Source organism: Protopterus annectens, chromosome 16.part0 (genome assembly GCF_019279795.1).
Source record: "Protopterus annectens isolate FY-2018-M chromosome 16.part0, PAN1.0, whole genome shotgun sequence".
In the NCBI taxonomy this organism is placed as follows: domain Eukaryota; kingdom Metazoa; phylum Chordata; order Ceratodontiformes; family Protopteridae; genus Protopterus; species Protopterus annectens.
The window spans coordinates 841,106,876-841,131,941 of NC_056750.1; the positions used below are offsets into that span (position 1 = coordinate 841,106,876).

General features: G+C 44.0%; 1 protein-coding gene across 1 annotated transcript in view; it reads right to left on the minus strand.

Moving 5' to 3' along the window:
• The window catches only part of NUP214 (nucleoporin 214), a 3,229,616-nt gene that overhangs the window by 1,827,876 nt on the left and 1,376,674 nt on the right, over positions 1 to 25,066 (minus strand). Inside the window, exon 18 of the mRNA XM_044058190.1 lies at positions 3,474 to 3,577. Within this exon, the coding sequence (XP_043914125.1) occupies positions 3,474 to 3,577 (104 nt within the window). The remainder of the gene's footprint in view (positions 1 to 3,473; positions 3,578 to 25,066) is intronic.

Consider the following 25,066-nt stretch of genomic DNA (forward strand, 5'->3'; position numbering starts at 1 on the left):
CTTGTGGTCATTAGCCAGGTAAACACCTAAGAATATTAAATAAGCTCTGACGCTGGATGAGATACTTTTTACGGCGTGAGAGTAAATCTCAAGTACACTGGAGTACATTGATGCTGCTGAAGAAAAGGGTGGTTTGTCTATCTCTTCCACTGAAACTTAAGAGCCAAGCAGCTAAATTAACCTGCAGTCTGGCATAAGCATTCACAATACAAAATGGAAAAAATGATAATTAAAAGGTCACGTTTGGGACAGCACAATTGGCTTCGAACTATTATGAGACTTCCAGATGGAAGACCTGATAATACCACAAATAAGGGAATTAACACACTAAGTAAATTTTTCATACCAAAATTTTAAAAGACTGGCAAGGACATATTATTCCCATTAGGACATAAGCAGGATAAGAGGAGGAAAACAGCAGCATGGAGCTGCTGGAAGTTGGGAACAGCAGTGACATTTTGGACACAGTTACTAGGGGGAGCAGATTATTAGGCTAACAGAAAAGATACACAGTTACTAGGGGGAACAGATTATTAGGCTAACAGGAAAGATACTCTGCAGAATGGTTGCAACTTATAGTTTTGGAAGACAAGATAAGAAATAAGCAAGTCAAAGTGGTTTAAGCAGCAGCAAAAGGAATTGACCAGACTTAATAAAAATGAGTTAAGAAATGAGCAAATGCTGGTAAGGGGAACAATATCAAAGGTATATAAGAAGTTAATAACAGTGACACATGCAATGTGGAAAAATTGAGGAAATTTATTAAATAAAGACGTCATTAAAAAACAGACAGTTTGATCAACAAGTAATGGGAAGAAAGGAGGTAGCTACAGAGAGAGAGAGAATAGTGAATCATAACTAGTAAAAGGAACAGACAAAAGTAAATGGGCTCACTGATGACCAAAAAGTAAATAATGGATTTTTTTGTTTATTTTGTTTTTCACAGAAATGTTACGCGTTTTTTGAAAATCATGTTATATGAGGGACAGAAGTGCACAGTCAAGACTGATGATGTATAGGACACTGTGTCGATGAGCTGAATACATCAAAATTTCAATCTGGGCCGTGTGTGTGTGTGTGTGTGTGTGTGTGTGTGTGTGTGTGTGTGTGTGTGTGTGTGTGTGTGTGTGTGTGTAAATACACATGTATAAACTGGCAGCTGTATGGTGGCCTTATATATATATATATATATATATATATACATATATACATATATATATATACATATATACATATACATACACATATATATATATATATATATATACATATACATACACATATATATATATATACATACATATATATATATATATATATATATACATACATATACATATATATATATATATATATATATATATATATATATATATATATATACACACACATACACATACACACACACGCGCACACACGCACACACACGCACACACACACATACATATATACACATTAAAAAAAAATTACCAACCTGGCCCCAAATGGCCCATGCTGGGTATATCAGCAATTCTTCTACCCCCTCCCTTCAGGCTACGCAGGTATTTGCTGGTTTGATCATGGATCCTCAGGATGTCCCCTGGGGATTTAGCCATCTGTATTTCTATGGGGGGGGGTATATGCCATACTCAGTTTCCCTTTCCCCGCTCATCTATGCCTGAAGGCAACTCCCCCTCTATAGGCCACTCCTCCCCTTAGTGGGGACCATCTATGAGCACCCTCCTTCTCGGTACAAGCACACTATTTCCTCCCTGCCACTCTGTCAATCGTATGAGTCACTAATTTAACCCGGGTCAGCTGGGCCATAGTAAAGGCATTATCCCTCTATGCCACTGGAGTGGCTTGGACTGGAAAATGTTTTGAAAATTAATAAATGTGTGAAATTGTAAAACAAAAAACATACATCAACAATCAAACCCTGAGGTGAAGCTAACTATAAGGACCAGACAAGCCTAAAACCAAACCTTTCTTCACCACCAGGGGTGAAAACCAGTTTTGGCATTTCTTTCTTGAATCTGGAATGAGGCTTGGAATCAGTGGGAAGGCACAGGGGATCCTCCCACTCCACGAGATGATGGATGCATCCACCACTTCAGCTCCCTTGTCATCCACATTAAACTAAGAACAGGGAGGAGGTTCCATTATCCTATGTGGCTAACAGAGTGATCTCTAGAGTTCCTAATTTCCAGAAGGCCTTGACTAGAAATATAGCCTCCATTCTGCAGTTTTAGGACAGGAATGGATTAAGACTAGAGTTTATGGCAACCTGGTTACTTCTACAGGAAAGTGAATGATGGGCTGTTCTCTGGTGTATAACTACATATGCACTGTCTCACTGCACAGGTTGTTTGACTTTGTGACTCCTTCCTTAACATGAGGAACATGTTTATCTAAATGAGTGAGCAGCAGACCTAAAATAAAAGCTCCGTCTTCAACATGTCCAAGTGCAGGAAGACTACATGAAGTTACAAGAGGATGCAAAGCCCCTTCTCAAGAGGGGACAATGACTTGTGAACTGTGTAAGAGCTGAAATAAGCTCTACATGCTATCAATGAAGCATGAGTTGTTGATGGCAGCAACAGGTCTGGTACCAGAAATGGAAGGACCACTGGGATGTTACTGGGATTTGACCTCAACTCCAAGGCAGCATGACAGGGATTGAACATCGGAAGAAGATCAGTATCGACATGACAATTCTGCAAACTCTAACATGTTAGTCTAATGAAATGTTCATAACCTTAAGTGTGAAACAACCCCATAAAGATCTTTTGAATCCAGGCCTAGAATCTACAGAACAGGCTGAGCAACTGCAGCCAGGATACTATGGACAGTGACTGAGCAGACTCCCACTGAAATGTTGGGATTCTCAATGCCGAGTCTCAAACCACTGAAAAAAGGACCAAAAACAGACCAATGAACAAGAGTGAATACTGCAGATCACTTCTACCTTCTTTTTTTTCCAGGGGTGCAAGACCCTACACTTGCACCTCCCCCCGACTCATTTCAACTCTGTGATCATAATATGATCATAATACCATGAAGAAAGAGACTATTCTGAGAAATGGCAATTTAGTATAAGCAAGTCCAGATTTTCAGTCATTCAGACACTACATTCTGGGACTCAATACTGCTGTCCCGACATTTTAAATGGTTACTGACTGAGACTTCAGTGCCTAATGTGAGGTAATACAGTGGCATAACATGCACCACTAAAGATTTTGTGTCAGAAAATTACCTATATGCATGGATTTAGTGGAAAAAAATAAAAATTGGATACTGTTTTATAAATATCAGTTCAGTCATTGATAAGTCTTTTCCTAGAACCTCTCCTTTTTGACTGCACTATGATGGTCCCATACCATACAAAAAGAGAAAAATCACAGCTCAGCCACGAGCTCTGGGGACAGATTTAAAATGGCAGCTTCAATTCTCTTTCAGCCTACACCAAAAGGAGTATACAACATATCACTTACTTTTGCTGCTTCTTGCTGTCCAAGTATCTTTCCCATTCAATATCCAGCATTTCATTCACATCCTGAGATGTACACTTCACATACTGGTAGAGATGACAAATATTCTGCAAAAGACAACAAGCACAATGGTTAGAAGTGCTACACTACAGGAAAAGCAGGCAAAGCATCAACCAAAAACAGTATTAAAAAATGTACCTACAAACACCTGCATCTCAGAAAGTTCTCATTGTACCATTTTACCTCTACCATCCATCTAATGTACGTGTAAAAATAAATACAGCTACGTAAGAAAGTACAGTTGTGTACACTTACCATAAATGTAGATGTTCGAGTGTATTCACTGTTGCAGTCATCACACTTGGGTTATCTGCCTGCAGGTAGCCCTCAGTCAGTCCAAATACCAGAAACTTCATATTTCTGCATCGGTTGCTGTCGCTCCAAGACTGACGTCAGGTCGTCAGTGGTATAAAAACAGGCAGCCGACGCCATTACATCAGGTTTTTTTTGCCCCAAATGTCAGGAGCCCCCAGATAGGGAGCTAAGCTATGGTGGGAAAAACGCCACTAGTAAAAAGTAAATACCAATACCCCTGCAAGGGGTGAGTAATATACACAGAGATGAGAGACAGAGGGAAGGGAGCTGGTGAGAGGGAAACCACGACTTAAACAGTGAATACACTCGAACATCTACATTTAGCCCTGCGGGCTCACTCTGCTCCTCTCCCTACCCCCAATTCCCACCCACCCCCAAGGGCCCTACCTTTATACTTCCTAAACCACACCCTTTCCTCCTCCACTTACTCCCCAACCACACCCCTACCTCTCCCCCATCACTCTCCAACCACATATCTTCCTTTTCCCACTTCAATCCTATCATACCTCGTGTTCTTAAATTTCCCCTTCATAAACACTCTTCTCTTTATCCTTTCATCCTACACTCTCCTGTTACCTAATTCTACTATTACCCTTTCACTTCTCCCTTCCATCCACAACATACACTACCCACTCTCCCATCTCCTCCCAATACATTTCAAGCTTCTACCATCAAATAGCCAGTATCTACTCATAAAATGAATAATCAACATATCCCCACCCTTTATCACACTCTTACTAACAATCTCACTACTACCTCCTTTAATCCTCACCCATCTATTCACCTTCTTTGAAAACCCACTAGACCCAATCCAAAACTATCCCAAGAAAGAAACCATCTCTCCAAACTCACATCTACAATTTACACATGCTAATATAACATTCTCATCTAACTACATACTTCCTAAATATCATAGAACACAACACACAAAATACAACAACCTAAACCCCAGGAAATGTCTATCTCATTACAGTAGAATCCATAACCTATACTATCTAAACCTACTACTCTCTTTAAAGGATGGTGACATCCACCCTAACCCAGGGCCACAAACAACTCCTTTTTCTCCCCTCAACTCCAAAATATGTCCTACCCAAGCCTTTTTCAAATGATCTAAGTCCCTTTTTATTGCTCATCTTAATATACGCAGTATAAACAATAAAGTAACTCAACTCCAAGCCCTAACTGAAATCTACTCCTTTGATATACTCTGCTTAACAGAAACTTGGTTAAAACCTACAACCAAAGACAATGAGATCATCCCACCTGGATATAATATCCAAAGACTAGACCAAACTTCCAAAAAAGGTGGAGGAGTTGCTATCCTATACAAACCTAGCTTACAATTAACCACTCATAACTGCAAACCACCTCTAGACTCCAATGCAGAAATTCTTATCTACAAACTTATTAACAATGCCAAATCCATCTATATCGTTTGTATATATCTACCTCCTGATAATAACATAGCAACCATGGAAAATATACTTTGCTGGCTGTCCCAAAACCTGCCTCAAGAAACCATCATTCTAGGTGGCACAAATATTGACTGGACCTGCTTCTGCAGCAACCTCCCCTCAAGCCATATAAATATTCCCAAACCATTACCTCCCCTTCCAGGATAAATAAATCCAACAAGAAATCAAGCTTATTAGACTGGATTCTCATTAACCATTATCCTCATACTTATGACTCAGGAACCCTCCCTGATGATTTATGTGACCACTCTCTTACCTATATCATCAGACATAAAACAAACTTTCCCTCTCCAACATCCATTAAAAACATCAGATCTAAAAAGAACTTTAACCCTGAACTTTTCCAGATGGAACTAATAGCATGTAACTGGTCACCCTTACAAAATCTACCATTAGATGAAGCCGTTAGTTACTTTAACTCCAACTTCCTTGCCATCCTGAACCACCATGCCCCTACCAGACAAATTAGAGCTAAAAACAAACATGCTCCATGGCTCTCTAAAGAAACCAAACAAAAAATCAATGCTAGAAACAAACATTGGGCAAAATGGAGAAAAACTCAAAACCCTACACACCAACAAACCTTTAGACAACTAAGAAACCAAACTAAAAAAGCTATAATATCGGACAAAAAAACCTACTACCTCCTATCCCAACAAGCCAGTCAAAACAAGCCAAAGAAAATTTGGTCTAGTATCAACCAACTACTTCATCCAGGTCAATCCACCACTCCTAACCCTCAAAACACTGAACACAAAACACCAATAAATACAGCCAATGATTTTAATACCTTTTTCACTGACACTATACAAACACTAGCTAGTCAGCTCTCACCTAACAACTTTACTTTACCTACTAATAAAGCAACCTCTCCCCCTTCTTTTCACTTTCAATCCATCCCAACATCATATATACTAACCCTTCTTCAGAAATTGAAACCATGCTCTCCCTCAGCAGACCAACTACCTGCTGAATTCCTACAACTTGCCGCTAAAGCTATTGCCTATCCAATATCTATCCTGATCAATAGAACTATTACCGAAAGTTATATCCCTACTTTATGGAAAATTTCCCATATTATCCCTCTCCACAAAGGTGGGCAATCCCCTGAACTCTCCAACTATCGTCCCATTGCCCTCCTCTCACCTCTGGCAAAGATCATGGAAAAATGCATTCACAGACAACTACTTCACCATCTAACACAAAATAATTTACTAGCCAACTGTCAGCATGGTTTTAGACCTTCACATAGCACCACTACTGCCCTTCTTTCCTTCACAGATAGTATCAACAAACACCGCAATCTAAACAAACTCTCTTCTGCCCTATTTATTGACCTGTCTAAAGCTTTTGACATGGTAAATCACCAAATTCTCATCACAATACTAAAATCCCTGTCACTTGATACATCCTCCATAAAGTGGTTCCAGTCTTACCTTGACAAAAGACAACAGGCCGTACTATGGCACAAGTCTCTCTCTACTCACTTGCCAGTCAACCTTTGTGTCCCCCAAGGATCCATTCCTTGGACCTCTACTTTTTTCCATTTTCATCAATGACCTTCACCTTGCCATCCCCCAAGCCACATGCATACAATATGCAGATGACTCTACACTGATATGCTCAGCCCCCTCCTCTTCTGAACTTCTCTACCTTACCCAAAAAGTCTTTAACACAGTTGAGCAATGGTTCACACATAGATGCCTTCTCTTAAACCCCAAAAAGACTAAACTCCTCCTTTTCTCTCCTACCAGAAAACCCCTCCCCATTGGATTTCTCAGTTAACTCTACCAATAAAACTATTATATCCCCTGAACCTACCACCAAACTATTAAAAGTCACCATTGACAATAATCTAAACTTTGATATCCATATAAACATTACTATAAAAACTGTCAACAAAAAGCTAGGCTCTCTATATAGGATAAAATCACTTCTCCTACCTTCAGCTCGAACCACAATAGCACACACTCATCTAATCTCTCCTCTTCTATATGCCTCACCTATTTTTACTAAGCTATCTAAAAATCATCTGAGCAAACTGGACATGTACTACAATAACATCGCCAGATTTGCAACAGGTAACCCATTTAGAACCCATCACTGCCTTAATTTAAAACAGCTAGGATGGCTTGAACTACAAAATCTAATTAAATACCATCAACTAACTATAGCTCACAAAACCCTTTACACACCTTCCAAAACACCTATTCATTCCACACTAATCACTCCCTATAAAAACGTAGATTCCTTAAGGTCTTCTCAGAAACTTCTAGCACATACTACTAAAACAAACAACAAGGCTGGTGACTCACTTTTTTCTAATATAGTTGGAAAAGCCTGGAATCTCCTACCAAACGAACTCTCCACACTTCCCTCACTTTCCTATTTCAAAAACAATCTGAAGTGCATCTCAAAACTCACTGGTTATGCCCATGCTCTAAACCTGACTAGCTCAAGAGTCACTAAATACTCTGATCTTCCCATCCCATCTACTCATCTAAAGAAACTTCTTCCTTATAAAACTAGTTCTACAAACTATCGCTAGAACACCTAATCTATATTACTTTCATTTGCTATGACTGTATTTTACACTGTAAATTTTGGGATTTTAACTGCATCCTTTGTTATGCCTGTATTCTACACTGTTAATTTTTTACTATGACAACCTGTAATTGGCACTGTAAATAGAATTTATTTGTCCTCTACATCCGTAGACAGAATTGTGTTAAATTCATTGTCTTACCTAGGAGCTTATCTCCCTGGGCCTCTACTGAAAATGGACATGTATCCAGTTAGACTAGCCCGGTAAACAAATGTAAAATAAAAAAATAAAATAAAAAATAAAAATAATAAATAATTATGGTAAGCAGTCAAGAAGAGGTTGGGCTGGCTAGTATGCCCTGCAGGACTGCAGATGCAAAACCTGCCCTGGATTTGAAAAATATAGGCAGGTGGTAATGCTTGGTGAATGTGCGTACAGAACTCCATGTAGCAGCCTCCAGAATGTCCCTGGTAGGGACTCCCCCTGAGGAATGCTGTAGAGGCAGAGGTTGCCCTAGTGGAATGTGTCCTGACCCCCTGAGGGGTTGGTTTCCCATGATGTTTATAGCAGAAATGGATACAGCGGGCTACCCATTTGGAAATGGTCTGTTTTGAAATGGCTGAGTAAAATCTGGTCAGATTTCCTGAAGGACTTAGCCCTATCCAGGTAGAATCTGAGCTGTCTGTGCACGTCCAAAGAGTGCAGGATCTTTCCCCTTTATTTTGAGGATTAGGGAAGAAGGCTGGCAAATGGATATACTGGTTGAGAGCCACACCGGAAACAACTTTAGGCATAAATGAAGGATTAGTCCTGAGGGAAACCCTTTCAGCATGCAAAATAATTAAGGGTTCCACAGCTATCAGTGCTTGCAGCTCAGACACTCTTCTAGCTGAAGTGATGACCAGAAGAAATGCTGTTTTCCAAGAGAGGAATTTTAACTCTGCTGACGCTGCAGGCTCAAACGGGGGTAGCGTAAGCTTTTCCAGTACAAAGTTAAGGCCCCAAGCAGGGGTGGGGGCTCTCCTTGGTGGCCTTAAGTTATTTGCACCTCTCAGGAACTGTTTGATGAGAGGGTGAGCTAAGAGGGGTGGCTCAGTGTTGTAATGAGCAGTGATAGCAGAGGCATGGATCATAATGGAGGAGAAGGATAGGCTTCTATAGAGTAAATCTGCTAAGTAGTCCAGGATTAGAAGAAGGGAGGGCAGAGTTGTGTCCTTTCCTTTAGACTGAATCCAGGAGCAATACCTTTTCCACTTATCAGCGTAAGATTTCCTTGTACTGGGTCTTCTGGCTTCCAGAATGATGTCCAGCACCTGCTTGCTTAGGCTGGTCACTGGGGGAGATTTCAAGGAATAAGCCAGGCTGCAAGATTCAGGGTTTGCAGTTGTGGATGCAAGATCTGTCCCTCCTTTTGTGTGAGGAGGGTCGGGCTCTGGGGTAGGTGCCAGGGTGGCACCAGTGACGGGCTGTGAAGTAGTGGGGACCAGTGCTGGCATGGCCAGTCTGGGGCAATCAGGATTGCCCTTGATCTGTCCTGCCTTATCTTGAGCAATATTCTTGAGAGAAGGGGTAGTCGAGGAAATGCACAGATTGAGAGGTTTACCCACTGGAAGGATAGGGTATCCACTTTCCAGGCCCTGCTGTGAGGTGTCCTGGTGCAGAATTTGCTGAGCTGAGGATTGCAGGGGGAGGCAAAGAGATCCACCTCTGGGGTCCCCCATTTCTGAATTAGAAGGCTGAAAGTGCTGGCCTCTAATTGCCACTAGTGTGGGTCAAGGAGATTTCTGCTTAAGTAGTCTGCCAGTGAGTTTTGTTTGGCTGGCAGGAATTGAGCTTGGAGATGGATCTGCATGTCCAAGGCAGTGTTCCACAGAACCATAACTAGCCTGCAGAGTGGGTTCCCCCCCGCTTATTGATGTACCACATAACTTAGTGTTGTTTGTTTTTACTAGCAGAGGTCCTGGTGAGAGTAGTAGCTGTTTGAGCTTGCAGAACAGCTAGCATCTCTTTTTGGATGATGTGCAGATGAATTTGACTTGGGCTTCAGTGGCCCTGAATGCACTTGTCGTCTAGGTGTGCCCACAGACATAGTCTGATGCATCTGTGGTTAGGGTCCGGGCGGCGTGGGGTTGAGTAAAGGAAAGTCCCTTGTTGTGGTTGCAGCTGCTACCCACCAATGAAACACTGTCCTTAGACAAGGTATGATAGGAATGACAGTTTCCAGGTCCTGAGAATGTTGGTACCAATGGCTTCTGAAGTACCACTGAAGTTTCCTCATATGCAGTCTGGCATATGGAATTAGTAGTATGCAAGAGGTCATGAACCCTAGGGCCTGCAGGATTTTCCTTGCAGATAGCTGGGTTCTGGTAGCCATTTGAGCAAAGTAGCCTATCAGATAGGCTTGTTTTTTCTGGAGTAAGAAATGCCATCTGGGGTGCTGTGTCCAAGCTTGCTCCCAGGAATATAAGCTTTTGAATGGGGACTAGTTTTGATTTATTTTCATTGATAGTGTACCCCAGGGAGGTTAGAAGGGTTTTTTTTATAAATGTCAGGTGTTGCAACAGCATTTCCTGACTGTCTGCCTGAATCAGGCAGTTATCCAAGTACGGGTAAATTTGAATTTTTCTCTGTCTGCAATAGGCAATGGCTGGAGCCAGGCATTTTGTGAATACTCTGGGAGCATTGGATAAGCTAAAGAGAAGTGCAGAGAAAGTACAGTTGTGTAAACTTACCATAAATGTAGATGTTCGAGTGTATTCACTGTTGCAGTCATTACATCTGGGTTATCTGCTTGCAGGTAGCCCTCAGTCGGCATGATTAACAAAGTTGTGGGTCCTGCGTCGGTTGCTGTCTCTTCTTCTTCCATGACGCCAGGTTGTCAGGGGTATAAAACATGCAGCCGACGTCATTACATCAGTTGTTCTTGCCCCAGATGTCAGGTGCCCCACTAATGGGAAGCAATTAAATCTATAAATATACAAGGTTATACCTCAAACAAAAAAGCAAATACACCAAAAAGCTTTTAAGCACTGAAATGGAGAGAAGAGGTATAGCCGAACGAAGTCAGGGGGCTGGAGGGAGTAACCAGGACTGCAAAAGTGAATACACTAGCACATCTACATTTATGGTAAGTGTACACAACTGTACTATGTTCTTCGTGTTTCACTGTTGCAGTCATTACATTTGGGTAGATTCCCAAAGCTAAGGATGGGTGGAGGAACTTGGATAGCATTAGGACCAGCTATAAGGCCCTGCAAAACTGCAGTGACAAAGCCAGCTCTGGATTTAGAGAAAATTGGGAAATGGTAATGCTTGGTGAAAGTATGTACAGAACTCCAGGTTAGCAGCTTCTAGGATGTCCCTGGTAGGTACGCCTTTAGCAGAAATGAATGCAATGGCCTATCCATTTGGAGATAGTTCTCTTTTTGAAATATCCTTCCCCTCGGTCTCTGCAGCAAATGCCACCAGCAGTTGTTCAGATTTCCTTTGAGGTTTAGACCTGTCCAAGTAGAATCTAAGCTGTCTGTGCACATCTAAGGAGTGCAGTATCAGTTTCCCTTTGTTCTGTGGATTAGGAAAGAAGGTAGGCAAATGAATGGACTGATGAAAGGCCACACTGGATACCACCTTTGGCATGAAAGAGGGATTGGTCCCGAGGGACACCCTGACCGCATAAAAGATGATGAAAGGCTCCACTGCCATAACGGCCTGCAATTCAGATACCCTTCTTCCTGAAGTGATGGCTAAAAGGGAAGCAGTTTTCCAAGAAAGGAATTTTAAATCTGCAGTAGCAGCTGGCTCAAAAGGAGGAAGGGTGAGTTTCTCCAATACAAAGTTAAAGTCCCAGGCTGGAGTTGGAGCTCTCCTGGGTGGTTTTAGATTTTTGGCCCCTCTGAGGAACTGCTTGAGCAGTGGAAGAGAGAAGGGAGGTTCTGTGTTATAATGAGCTGAAATGGCTGAGGCGTGAATTTTTACTGAGGAAAAAGACAGGCCCTTGTGAAGCATCGCAGTTAAGTACTGTAAAATCTGAAGTAAATAGGGCACTGCTGTGCTCATTCCTAGAGACTGGTTCCAAGCACAGAATCTTTTCCATTTTTCAGCATAAAATTTTCTAGTACTAGGCCTCCTTGCCTCTAAAATGACATCTCTCACTGGTTTACTGTGGGATGGTAAGAGAGAGCTTAGGTAATTAGCCAGGCTACTAGGTCCAGTGTTTGAAGCTGAGGGTGCAGAATCTGGTTCTCCTGCTGAGACAGCAAGGAAGGAGTCTGGGGCAGGTGCCATGGGGCCAACAGTGACACTGCGCAGGAGGGGGTACCAATGTTGGTGTGGCCAGGCTGGTGCAATCAAAATCATCCTTGGTTTGTCTTGTTTGATCTTTAGTAGTACTTTGGAGAGCAGAGGTAGAGGAGGAAAGGCATAAACTGATAGGTTTTTCCAGCTGAAGGACAGAGCATCCCACTTTCCAAGCTTGTCTGTGGGGAGTCCTTGCACAAAATGTTTCCAATTGATAGTTCCGGGGGGGGGGAGGCAAACAGGTCTATATCTGGGCTCCCCCATTTGCATGTCAACATGTTGAAAACTCTTGGTTCCAGTTTCCACTCGTGTGGGTCCATGAGGGTTCTGCTTAGTCCATCTGCCAGTGTATTTAGTTTTCCTGGCAGGAATTGAGCTTGTAGATGTACTGGTAGCTCAAGGTTGTGTTCCACAATGCCATGGCTAGTCTGCAGAGGGGGTAAGAATGTGTACCCCCCTGCTTATGTACCACATAACAGTGGTGTTGTCCGTCTTTACCATTAATTAACATTGGGAGCCAGGTGCCCTCTTTTCTGGTTACCAGGAAAAGTCTGGAATAAAAACCTTGGTCTATCTGTTCTGCAGGAACAGGTTGAATTGCCCTCATGGAGAGCAGGAACTGAACTTGGTTTTGTGCCTCTGCCCACTGGTTTGGAGGAAGATCTGGGAACCCTTTTGGGGTTGGCAGCATGTGGAAATAAAATTTGTACCCCTGGGATACTATGTTGAGGACACATTGATAGTTGGTGATGGAGGCCCAGTTTTTTTCATGGTGGGCAAGTTTTCCTCCTAGGGGCAAGGAGAAAATAGGCAGAGGTGAGGAGAAGAGTTGAGAAGTCATTGTGAATTTTTTCCATAAGGGGGTGGGGCTTAGCACTCCCTGTTTTAGAAGTGGAGGTACTCCATTGCTTAGATCTCTGCATACCCTGAGACTGCTGTCTGGGGGGGTCTGTTCCCCCTAGGTCTAGTCTGAGTTGGCCTTGAGGGGGCTGGAAAGGACCAATGTTTTGAGGGGCAATGCCTACTGAATCATGGAGGCTGTACTTGCAAAAAATCTTTGACTGCCTGCATAGACTTAGCTTTTTCTTCCATCTTTTTAAAAACCTCGTCTGCTTTGGTGCCAAACAGATTGTCTTGGTTCAGAGGTGCATCCAATAATTTTGATTTGACATGGTCTGGCAAGGTCTGTTCCTTAAGCCAGGCATGCCTTCTAAGTACAGAACCTGTGACTGCTGCCCTGCAAGATGTTTCTAGGGCGTCAAAACTACATTGCAGGGTGTGCTTCCTGACTTGGCTTGAAGAATGCATAGGCTCCTGTAATTCTTTATTTTCTACACAGTCAGGGAAGGAAGATAATTTTTGCTTAATAAGTTCCATAGTATGTTGCTGGTATTTCAGCATGTGGAACTGACAATTTAATGCTCTAATGGCAAGAGTTGTAGAGATGTACACTTTTTTACCCCATCTGTCTAACGCTCAGGAACCCCTGTCCGAGGGGATGGCATTCTTAGCCATAGTTGCTTTCATTCCTTTAGGTCCTTGGGAAATGACTTCTAGGTCAGCAGCAGGATTCTTGAAAAGAAATTTGTGAGAGTCAGGGACTCTGTAGTACCGGTCAGGTTTCCTGGGAGCAGGGGGTAAAGTATCGGGAGTTAGACTGGATTCCATAAAGACATCATCCACAACATCCAGAACAGGAGAGATAGCTAAGGGTCTGTGCTGAGGTAAATCTAAAAATTCCCCGAGTCTCTTTTTTGGACCAAGGGCAATCCTGGCATTCCCAATGGAAATGCTCTCTCAAAGTATGTAGGATTTCACCAAAAGAAAAATCCTCTGGAGGAGAGGCAGAAGGAATGGATTCCTCTGCATCTGAATCCGCAAACAGATAAGGGGATGTCTTCATAATCAGAAAAGTACAGTTTTGTACCCACCATAAATGTAGATGTCCGATAGGTATGCATCTGCAATCATCACATATGGGTTGTCCTGCTTCAGGCAGCCCTTCGGTGGGCCAGATTCCAAAGTATGGGTCCAGCGTCGGCTGATGTCACCCCTTCCCCGATGTCAGAGCGCCTGGGGTATAAAAGCGTCAGCTGACGCCATCTTCCTCAGTTTTTCTTGCCCCAGATGCCAGGTGCCCTCTAAGGAAGGCTAAATTTGGAGAAATGCAATAAATTCCAAACATGCACAAAAATATATACATATATAAAAACAAATACACCATAATAGATAACCCCAGCTAGCTATGAGAGGGGAATGTACCCAAGAAATACCACAGAGGGGAAGAAGGGAGGGTAAACCTGACTGCAGATGCATACCTATCGGACATCTACATTTATGGTAGGTATAAAACTGTACTATGTCCTTCAAGGATGCATCTGTAGTCATCACATATGGGTAGAATACCATAGCCAATCTGGGGGTGGAGGATCTATGTAAAGGATGGTGTAGCTAAAATGCCCTGCAGGACTGCCGTAGCAAAGCCTGCTCTGGATCTGGAATATAAAGGTAAGTTGTAATGCTTGGAAAATGTATGCACGGAGCTCCATGTAGCAGCTTCTACAATGTCCTTGGTAGCCACCCCTCTTAAGAAGGCTGTGGAGGTGGCTGTGGCTCTGGTCGAATGAGGTCTAATGTTAGCTGGCACAGTTTTTGCATGAAAGGAGTAACAGAAACAAATGCAATTCCCTATCCATTTTGAAATTGTCTGTTTTGAAATTGCTTTTCCTTGTGCACCAGCAGCATATGCTACAAACAACTGGTCAGTTTTTCTGTAATTTTTAGTTCTGTCCAAGTAGTAGAGCAACTGTCTGTGTATGTCCAGGGTGTGCAGAAGCTTTTCCCCTTTGTTTTGTGGATTTGGAAAGAAGGTAGGCAGGTGAATAGCTTGGTTTAATGAGACCCTAGATGCCACCTTTGGCATAAATTAAGGACTGGTTCTCAATGAGACTCTGTCTTGATGAAAAATAAGAAATGGCTGTAATGCCATGAGGGCCTGTAACTCAGATACTCTTCTTGCTGAGGTTATGGCCAGAAGGAAGGCAGTCTTCCAAGAGAGGAACTGTAGTTCTACAGATGCTGCTGGTTCAAAGGGAGGCAGTGTTAGTTTTTCCAACACGAAGTTAAGGTCCCAAGTAGGCAGTGGTGGTTTCCTTGGGGGATTGATGTTTTTAATTCCTCTTAGAAACCGTCTTAGCAGAGGATGAGAGAAGACAGGTGGATCAGTATTGTACTCTACTGAAATTGCTGAAGCATGAACTTTAATGGAAGAGTAAGACAGGCCATTGTGGAGCATTTCTGCCAAATATTCCAGGATATGTGCCATGTTCATAACTGTTGAATCTAGGCCCTTTGAGGTGCTCCAGGTGTGAAATCTTTTCCATTTTGCTGAGTATGCCTTTCTTGTGGAAGGCCTGCGAGCTTCCATGATGATATCCTTCACTCTCTTGGATAGCTTATCCTAGTGATGAGTCAAGGTATTTTCCAGGCAGCTAGTTGTAATGTTTTCAGGTTGGAATGCAGAGTTTTGCAATCGTGCTGTGTCAGGAGAAGCGGCCGTTGTGGCAGAAGCCATGGTTTTGTCCGTGACATGCTCTTTAGCAATGGGTACCAGTGCTGTCTTGGCCAGTCCGGAGCTATCAGAATCACTCTTGGCTGCTCTGCCCTGATCTTCAGTAAGACCTTGGTCATTAATGGAAGAGGCGGGAATGCATACACTGTTAGAGTTCTCCAGCTGAAAGAGAGGGCGTCCACTTTCCATGCTTGTGGGTGGTATGTCCTTGAGCAGAATTTCTTCAGCTGATGATTGTGTGGGGAGGCAAAGAGGTCTATGTTCGGTCTCCCCCATGATTGTGTTATCTGATGGAAGATGTCTGGGTGCAGCATCCATTCGTGTGCATCCATGATGTTCCTGCTTAAGCTGTCCGCCAGTATATTGTCCTTTCCTGGTACAAACTGGGAATGCAGCTGTATATTGAGAGTCAAGGAAAGTTCCCACAGATTCATTGCCATTCTGCAAAGAGGGTAGGAATGGGTGCCTCCTTGCTTGTTTATCTACCACATAACTGTAGTGTTGTCTGTCCTTATTAGCAGGTGGCCTTAATGTAGAAATAACTTGAAGGCCTCGATTGCATGTATCACTGCCAGCATTTCCTTTTGGTTTATGTGCATGCGTAGCTCTTTTTGTGACCATAGTCCTTGAATGCATCTTCCATCCATGTGCGCTCCCCATCCGTGGTCTGAAGCGTCTGTTGTAATGGTTTGGCTGGCTATTGGTTTGCTGAAGGGCAAACCCCTGTTTGACTGGCTTGCTTGAGCCCACCACAGAAATTCCCTTTGAAGGCATGGGATGAGAGGTATCAAAGTTTCCAACCTATGACTGTGCTGAGTCCATAAACTCCTTGGGTACCATTGGAGTTTCCTCATATGTAGCCTTGCTTGAGGAATCAGAAGAATGCAAGAAGCCATGTAACCCAGGGCCTGCAGGATTTTCCTTGCAGTCAGCTGAGTTTGTCTTGACAGGTTTTTGAAGTAATCTGGTAGTTGGTTTTGTTTTTCTTCTGTGAGGAAAGCCATTTGGGTGGTTGTGTCTAGATCCGCACCCAGAAAAGTTATTCTTTGAGATGGTACAAGTCTTGACTTGTGAATGTTGACTATATATCCCAAGGCCTGAAGAAGATAGATGGCATAATTCAAGTGTTTTACCAAAATTTGTTGGCTGTCCGCTTGTATAAGGCAGTCGTCCAGATACGGGTATATTTGCATCCCCTGAAGTCTGCAGTGTGCAATTACTGATGCCAGGCATTTCGTGAATACTCTGGGCGCAGTAGATAAGCCAAAGGGCAATGCTGAGAATTGATAATGCTCTGAACCTGCAAGAAATCTGAGGTGTCTTCTGCAGCTTTGTCTGATAGGGACATGCAGGTATGCCTCCTTGAGGTCCAGAGTTACCAGCCAAGACCCCTTGCCCAGCATGGGAAGGAGTTGCTGTAGAGTCAGCATTTTGAATTTTGGCACAATGAGATAAGTATTTAGTGCGGACAAGTCGAGAAAAGGCCACCATTGCTTTTCTTTTCTTGGAACAAGGAAGAGTCTGGAATAAAATCCTTGGCCTTGTTCTGCGAGAGGAACCTTTTCTATTGCTTTCATTTTCATTAAGTTGGAGATTTGTTTCAAAGCCTCTGCCCTTTGATTTGGTGGCAGGTCTGGCATGCCTTTTCTTTTCGGTAATGTGTGTAAATGGAACCTGTATCCTTTGTCTATTATTTGTAGTGTCCATTTGGTCCCTTGTAATAATGTGCCAATTTTCTGAAAATAAGGAAAGCTTTCCGCCCAAAGGTGCTTCCAATCGAGTCCTGGTTGGCGGTGTCAAAGTAAAGTCATTGAGTCTGTCCTTGTGCAGCAGTTGTAGGCCCTGCACTACCTCTCTGGTTGGGAGGCTGCCATTGACGTCCTCTGTAGGAGCCTCTAGCTTGCCCTCTACCTCTGGCACGCCTGTTCTTGCCTCTCTGAAATCTGTCTGGAAAGGACCAGTTCTTGGAAGGCCAATTTCTGCTGAATCTTGGTGGTTGGACTTGCATAAAATATTTGACTGTTTGTACAGATTTTGCCTTTTCTTCAAATTTCTTTAAGACCTCCTGAGCAGTGGAGCCAAATAACTTTTGCTTTTCCAGTGGAGCATCCAGAAGCTTTGCTTTAACATGGTCTGGCAGAGATTATTCCTTCAGCCAAGCATGCCTACATATGACTGCACCTGTCATAGCTGACCTACATGAAGCTTCCAATGCATCATAACCACACTGCAAGAAATGGTTGCTAACCTGTTGAGAGTTATGTACCAGATCCTGAAGTGTTTTGCGATCTAGGGGTTCAGGTGAAGACAGCTTTTTATGCAATTCATCTAACAAATATTCTTGGTAATGTATCATATGAAATTGACAGTTTAAAGCCCTCATAGAAAGGGTAGCAGAAGTATACACTTTTTTACCCCATCGCTCTAAAGCCCTGGACTCCCTTTCAGAGGGGAGTGGATTTTTTGTAGTGACAGCTGCAACCCCTTTAGGGCCCTGGGAAATAGTTTCTGGATCAGCAGAGTGGGCCTTGTAAAGGAAAAGATGTGATTCCGGGACCCTGTAGTACCTATCGGGTTTGGCAGGAGCCGGAGGGAGAGTGTCAGGGGTTGTGCTAGATTCAGAGTACACATCATCAATGACATTCAAAACAGGGGGAATAGCCAAAGGTCTATGCTGAGGCAAATGCAAGAAGGTCCTTAATCTCTTCCTGGAATCAGAGAATTCCTGGCCCTGCCATTGGAAATGCTCCCTCATAGTGTGCAGAGTTTCCCCAAAAGACAGTTCTTCAGGAGGGGAGGCCAAAGGGATAGATTCCTCTGCATCTGAATCCTCGTAGGCCGAAAAAGCCTCCTCCTGGTAGTCCGAGAGAGCAGAGCCATCAGAGGCCTCATCTGAGGAGAGGGGATCAGAGGGCTCAACCCTGGGCCTTTTTTCTGTAGGAGGTTGAGAGCCCCTGTCCGGATGAGGCTGAGAGCCCCTAATTAATGAAATAAGGTCCTCTGCTAGACTAAGGATCTGAGAACCTGTAGTGGGTCCCTGAGGGATAAGCCTGGGAGGCATAGATTTTGAGTGTTTAGCAGCTTTAGCCCTAGAGAATGCCTTAATAGACATGGATGCAGGAGGCCTGGCTGCACCACGTGCTGGTGTAGTTTTGTCTAAGGGAATGGTGTCGGAAGGTTCCTGGACACCAGAGTCCAATGGAGTTTCAACAACCGATACAGTAGTGGCCTCCAGGGCCGAGGTTGTCGGTTGTACGGTTTCGGTGGACGGTAGTACCAAGGACTCGGTTTCAGCCGAGACCGAGACACTCGTGGTAGGCCTGGCCGTGGTTTCAGCTGAAACCGCGGACCGCATGTGTCGGTCCTTGTCCTTCCGTTTCTTTATTAAATGTGAAGTCGGAGTCTCCGACGGCATTTTGTAAGCAAAACTAGCCCCAAAAAATTCCTCTGCAAACTCCGACCGACGTCTTAGAGTGCGTTGGTTGAAGGAAGCACAGGCCGAGACGTCGTGGTCTGGGCCTAGGCAAGGTAGGCAGTAAGAGTGGAAATCCTTATGAGGTATTTGTTTCCCACAAGTTAAGCAATTATTAATTTTATCTGACATCGGCTGAGGCAAGAAAGAGTTCCCAACGGGGTACTTAGCTTTTGAAGTCTTCGGTTTTGCTGAATTACAGGAGCTGGCCGACCGGCACTTGCAAACTGCTTCTGCTTCGGGCACCACGCGGCAAGAAAGACTGAGGAAGATGACGTCGGCTGATGCTTTTATACCCCAGGCGCTCTGACGTCGGGGAAGGGGCGACAGCAGCCGACGCCGGACCCAGACTTTGGAATCCGGCCGACCGAAGGGCTGCCTGAGGCAGGACAACCCATATGTGATGACTGCAGATGCATCCTTGAAGGACATCCTCAGAGTCGTCGGACTCTTGGTCAAATAAAGCTGCTAGGGACAAGTCTCTCTTCCTTTTAGCAGGGGAAGGCTGGCTTACCCTAATCAGCATGATAAGGTCTTCCGCCATTTTAAGCAGCTGTAATTGTGGCAAGGAAGCAGCCACTTGGGTTTGGGTCGTCGTTTCTTTAGGCGTAGCTTGTACTCTGGGCCTTAGAAACTCAGTCATTTCAGAAAGAACTGAAGACGCAAAAGAAGTCGTCGGTTTGTGTCGAATATCAGAAGGGTGAAGAACTTCCTCAGAAGCCGCTGCCTACACAGCGGCTGCGGACCCATCCAAGATAGACATCTGCAGGTTCCGTAGTCAAAGAAGAGACTCGCGGCAAACTGAACTCCGAATGGGTCTTGGTAGCAGCCTGCGAATCCATCAAGCGGGCATCAGGGGCTGCGAAAGCGCCTGAATACCAGCGAACTGGCAACTAGCTTAATGGAAGCGTCATCAGGAGTTTTGGACCTGTGCGGTCTGTCTCTGTCTTTACCCTTAAGTTTTTTCGGAAGATCGGTAGTCAGATGGCTTACCAAAGCCATTTTGGAATAGAGAAATCAAGAGTAAAAGTATTTAGCTACAATAAAGGCCCAACAATGAATGGTTCGGGTGTTGAACAAAGCACAAAACCGGCAGCGAGGGATATCGTGGTGTGGGCCTAAACAGGTGACGCATTAAGAATGGAAATCTCGGTACGGTATTTGCTTTCCACAGGCGAGACAATTGTTAACTTTTTCTGACATTGGTTAGAGCAAGAAAAAAGGATCCCCAATGGGGTACTTAGCTTTAAAAGACTTCAACTTCAGTTTCGGAAACAAAAACTCAGGTACTGGCCGACCGGCACTCATGCGAACTGCTTCGGGCTCCTAGGCAAGAAAGACTGGTGTAATGGCGTTGGCTGCCTGTTTTTATACCACTGATGACCTGACGTCAGTCCTGAAGCAACAGCAACCGACACAGAAATACTAAGCCTCTGGTATTTGGGATGAATGAGGGCTACCACTGGCAGGATAACCTAAGTGTGATGACTGCAACAGTGAAATACGAAGAACATCTAAGGATCCAGGCGGACAGACAGTCTAACGGAATGAGGATCAGTGTATCCAAGAAAGGCAAGAAGTAGGGGGAAGGAGGGAGGGTTGGAATACTGCACAGAAGGCAAGGACATCCATTATTATGGTAAGTGCTTACACAACTAATCTATGTCCTCCTATTCTTCTGCTGCAGTATTCCTGACATAAGGGAGAGTACAAAAGCTCATAAGGAAAGGGTGGAGGAAGTGGCAGAGGAATTTTCTATGAAGGCAAGGAGAATCGCCCTGGTAAAGCCTGTCTTGGATCTGGAAATGGAATCCAGGCTATAGTGCTTGGTGAAGATGTGAACAGATGTCCAAGAAGCAGCTTCTTGGACAGAGGTGGTGCCCAAATCCATGAGGAAGGCCCCTGAAAAAGATACTGCCCTGGTAGAGTGAGCTTTGACTCTGCCAGGAAAAACCTTTCCATGGTGGGCGTAGCAAAAGGCAATATATTTGCATTTCCAGTTAGAGATGGTCTGTTTAGCCACTGGCAATCCCAGAGCCCTAGGATGGAAAGGCAAGTAATTGGTCTGTTTTCCTTACAGATCTAGTCTTCTGTAAGTAGAACCGGAGAAGTCTGCGTACATCCAGAGTGTGCAGGATCTCCTCTCTGCTGTTCTGGGGGGAGAGGGAAAAGTAGGCAAGTGAACTGGCTGGTTTAGGGACTATTCATTGATAACCTTTGGTATGAAGGAGGGACTGATCCACAGGGACACCCTGCCTTTTTGGAAAGTCAAGAAGGGTGAGTAGCCATGAGGGCTTGCATGAGACCTGCCTGGCAAAGATAATGGCCATCAGGAGGACTGTTTTCCAAGTGCAGTGTTTGAGTGAACTAAAGAAAGCAGGTTCAAAAGGTGCTTGAGTCAATTTCTCCAGTTCAAAGTTGAGGTCCCAGGGTGGGTCTGATATGAAGGGCAACTTTGAGGAATTGTTTAGCCTCCGGTCTGGAAGCCAAAGGAGGACTTAGTGGTAAACAAGCAGAGATAACTGACAAATGAGCTATAATGGAAAAGTATGCTAATCCTGCTTTTAGCAATTCACACAGATAGGATAGAAAGTACAGTTGTGTACATTTACCATAAATGTAGATGTTCGAGTGTTTTCACTGTTGCAGTAATTACACTTGGGTTATCCTGCTGGCAGGCTACCCTCAGTCGGCCTGAATTCCAAAGTCTAGGTCCAGCGTTGGTTGCTGTCACCTCTTCCCTGACGTCAGTGCGCCAGGGGTATAAAAGATGCAGCCGACGCCATTTTCTTCATTTTTTTTCCCAGGAGAGGGAAAAGTGTTGGGATAGGGGAATCTGGTTGCTGCAAGAGTCACGAAGAGGAGTCCGTTGAGTCAAGAAAGGGCTGCTTGGTTAAGTGGGAGACAGAGGCAGAAGAGGAAGGAAAAGTACAGTTGTGTATACTTACCATAAATGTAGATGTTCGAGTGTATTCACTGTTGCAGTCATTACATTTGGGTAATCCTGCTGGCAGGTTGCCCTCAGTCGGCTTGAATTCCCAAGTCTTGGGTCTTGCGTCGGCTGCTGTCGCCCCTTCCCTGATGTCAGGTCGTCAGGGGTATAAAAGAAGCAGCAAACACCATTTTCTTCAGTTTTTCTTGCCCCAGATGTCAGGTGCCCCCTAAAAGGGTAGCCAAAATTTATATATTTATATATACATACATATATATACATATATATATATATATATATATAAAACTACATGCAGCAATATAAACAAGCAAATACACCACATAGGTTGTATAAATCAGAGAAGGAAAGATAAGTTCCAGCAGAAAAGAGGGGGATGGCGGGAGGGTAACCTGGACTGCAACAGTGAATACACTCGAACATCTACATTTATGGTAAGTGTACACAAAGTACAGTTTTGTACCTACCATAAATGTAGATGTCCAATAGGTATGCATCTGCAGTCATAACATATGGGTTGTCCTGCCTCAGGCAGCCCTTCGGTCGGCCGGATTCCAAAGTCTGGGTCTGGCCTCGGCTGATGTCGCACTTTCCCCGACGTCAGAGCTTCTGGGGTATAAAGGCATCAGCCGACGCCATTTTCCTCAGTGTTTCTTGCCCCAGATGCCAGGTGCCCTCTAGGAAGGCTAAATTTGGATAAATGTTGAAAATTCCAAACAGTAGCAAACAAAATATATATACATATATACATACAAACAAATACACCATAATAGATTCCCCCAGCTAGCGGAAAGAGGGGTAAGCACCCTAGGAATACCACAGAGGGGAAGGAGGGTGGGTAATCCTGACTGCAGATGCATACCTATCGGACGTCTACATTTATGGTAGGTACAAAACTGTACTATGTCCTTCAAGGATGCATCTGCAGTCATAACATATGGGTAGAATACCATAGCCAAACTGTGGGAGGAGGTACTAAGATAATGATGGTGTAGTTAAGATCCCCTGTAAAACTGCAGTTGCAAAACCTGCTCGGGATCTGGAGTATAAAGGTAGATTGTAATGCTTGGCAAATGTATGCACGGAGCTCCAAGTAGCAGCTTCTAAAATGTCCCTGGTAGCCACCCCTCGTAGGAAAGCTGTAGTGGTGGCTGTGGCTCTGGTGGAGTGAGGCCTGATATTTTCAGGAGTTGTCTTTCCATGAAAAGAGTAGCAGAATCGAATGCAATTTCCTATCCATTTTGAAATTGTCTGTTTGGAAATTGCTTTTCCTTGCACTCCAGTTGCATATGCTACAAAAAGTTGGTCAGTTTTTCTGCTGGTTTTAGTTCTGTCCAGATAGTAGCATAGTTGTCTGTGTACATCCAAGGTGTGCAATAGTTTTTCCCCCCCTGTTCTGTGGGTTAGGGAAGAACGTGGGCAAATGAATAGCTTGGTTCAAGGATACCCTGGATACCACCTTTGGCATGAAAGCAGGACTGGTTCTCAGAGACACTCTATCCTGGTGAAAAATAAGGAAAGGCTGCACTGCCATTAATGCCTGTAACTCGGATACTCTTCTTGCTGAAGTGATTGCTAGAAGGAAAGCAGTTTTCCAAGATAAGAACTGGAAGTCTGCTGATGCTGCTGGTTCAAAAGGGGGTAGTGTTAATTTTTCCAGCACAAAATTGAGATCCCATGTAGGCAGAGGGGGTTTCCTTGGAGGTTTTACATTTTTGATCGCTCTTAAAAACTGTCTGAGGAGAGGGTGAGAGAAGATAGGAGGATCCATGTTGTACTCTGCTGAAATTGCTGAAGCATGAATCTTAATGGAAGAATAGGACAGGCCATTGTGGAACAGTTCTGCTAAGTATTCTAGGATGTGTGCTAGGTTTGCCAGTGTGACATTTGTACCCTTTGATGCACTCCAAATGAGGAATCTCTTCCATTTGGCTGAGTATGTTTTTCTTGTGGAGGGTCTGCGAGCCTCCAGGATAATGTCCTTGACCCTCTGAGATAAAACAGTTTGGTTTTGTTTTAAGCAATTTTCCAGGCAGTTAGCTGCAGTGTTTTCAAGTTTGGATGCAGGGTCTTGTAGTTGTTCTGCGTTAGAAGTAAAGGCCATAGGGGTAGAGGCCATGAGTTCGTCCGAGACATGCTTCTCAGTAGCGGATACCAATGCTGCCTTGGCCAGTCTGGAGCTATCAGAATCACCTTTGGCTGTTCCTCCCTGATCTTCAGTAGAACTTTGTACATCATTGGGAGAGGTGGAAAAGCATACACTGTTAGGGTCTTCCAGCTGAAAGAGAGGGAGTCCACCCTCCAGGCTTGTGGGTGGTATACTCTTGAGCAGAATTTCTTCAGTTGGTGGTTGAGTGGGGAGGCGAACAGGTCTATCTCTGGCATTCCCCATTTGTTTGTTATGATTTTGAAGATGTCTGGATGCAGCATCCATTCGTGAGCATCCGTGGTAGTTCTGCTTAAGCTGTCTGCTAGTGAATTCTCTTTTCCTGGTACGAATTTGGCCTGCAGTTGGATGTTGAGATTCAGGCCTAGGTTCCACAGATCCATTGCTATCCGGCATAGAGGGTAGGAATGCGTGCCTCCCTGTTTGTTTATGTACCACGACTGTGGTATTGTCTGTCCTTATCAGCAGATGTCCTTGCTGGAGGAATGATTTGAAGGCCTCGATTGCATGCTTCACTGCCAGCATCTCCTTTAGGTTTATGTGCAAATTCAGCTGGTCTTGAGACCATAGGCCTTGGATACACTTGTCTTCCATGTGTGCTCCCCATCCTAGGTCTGAGGCGTCCGTGGTGATGGTCTGCCTTGGTTGTGGTTTGTTGAAAGGCAACCCTCTGTTGGTCTGGCAGGCCTGAGCCCACCACAGGAATTCCTTTTTCAGGCATGGAATGATTGGTATCATGGTT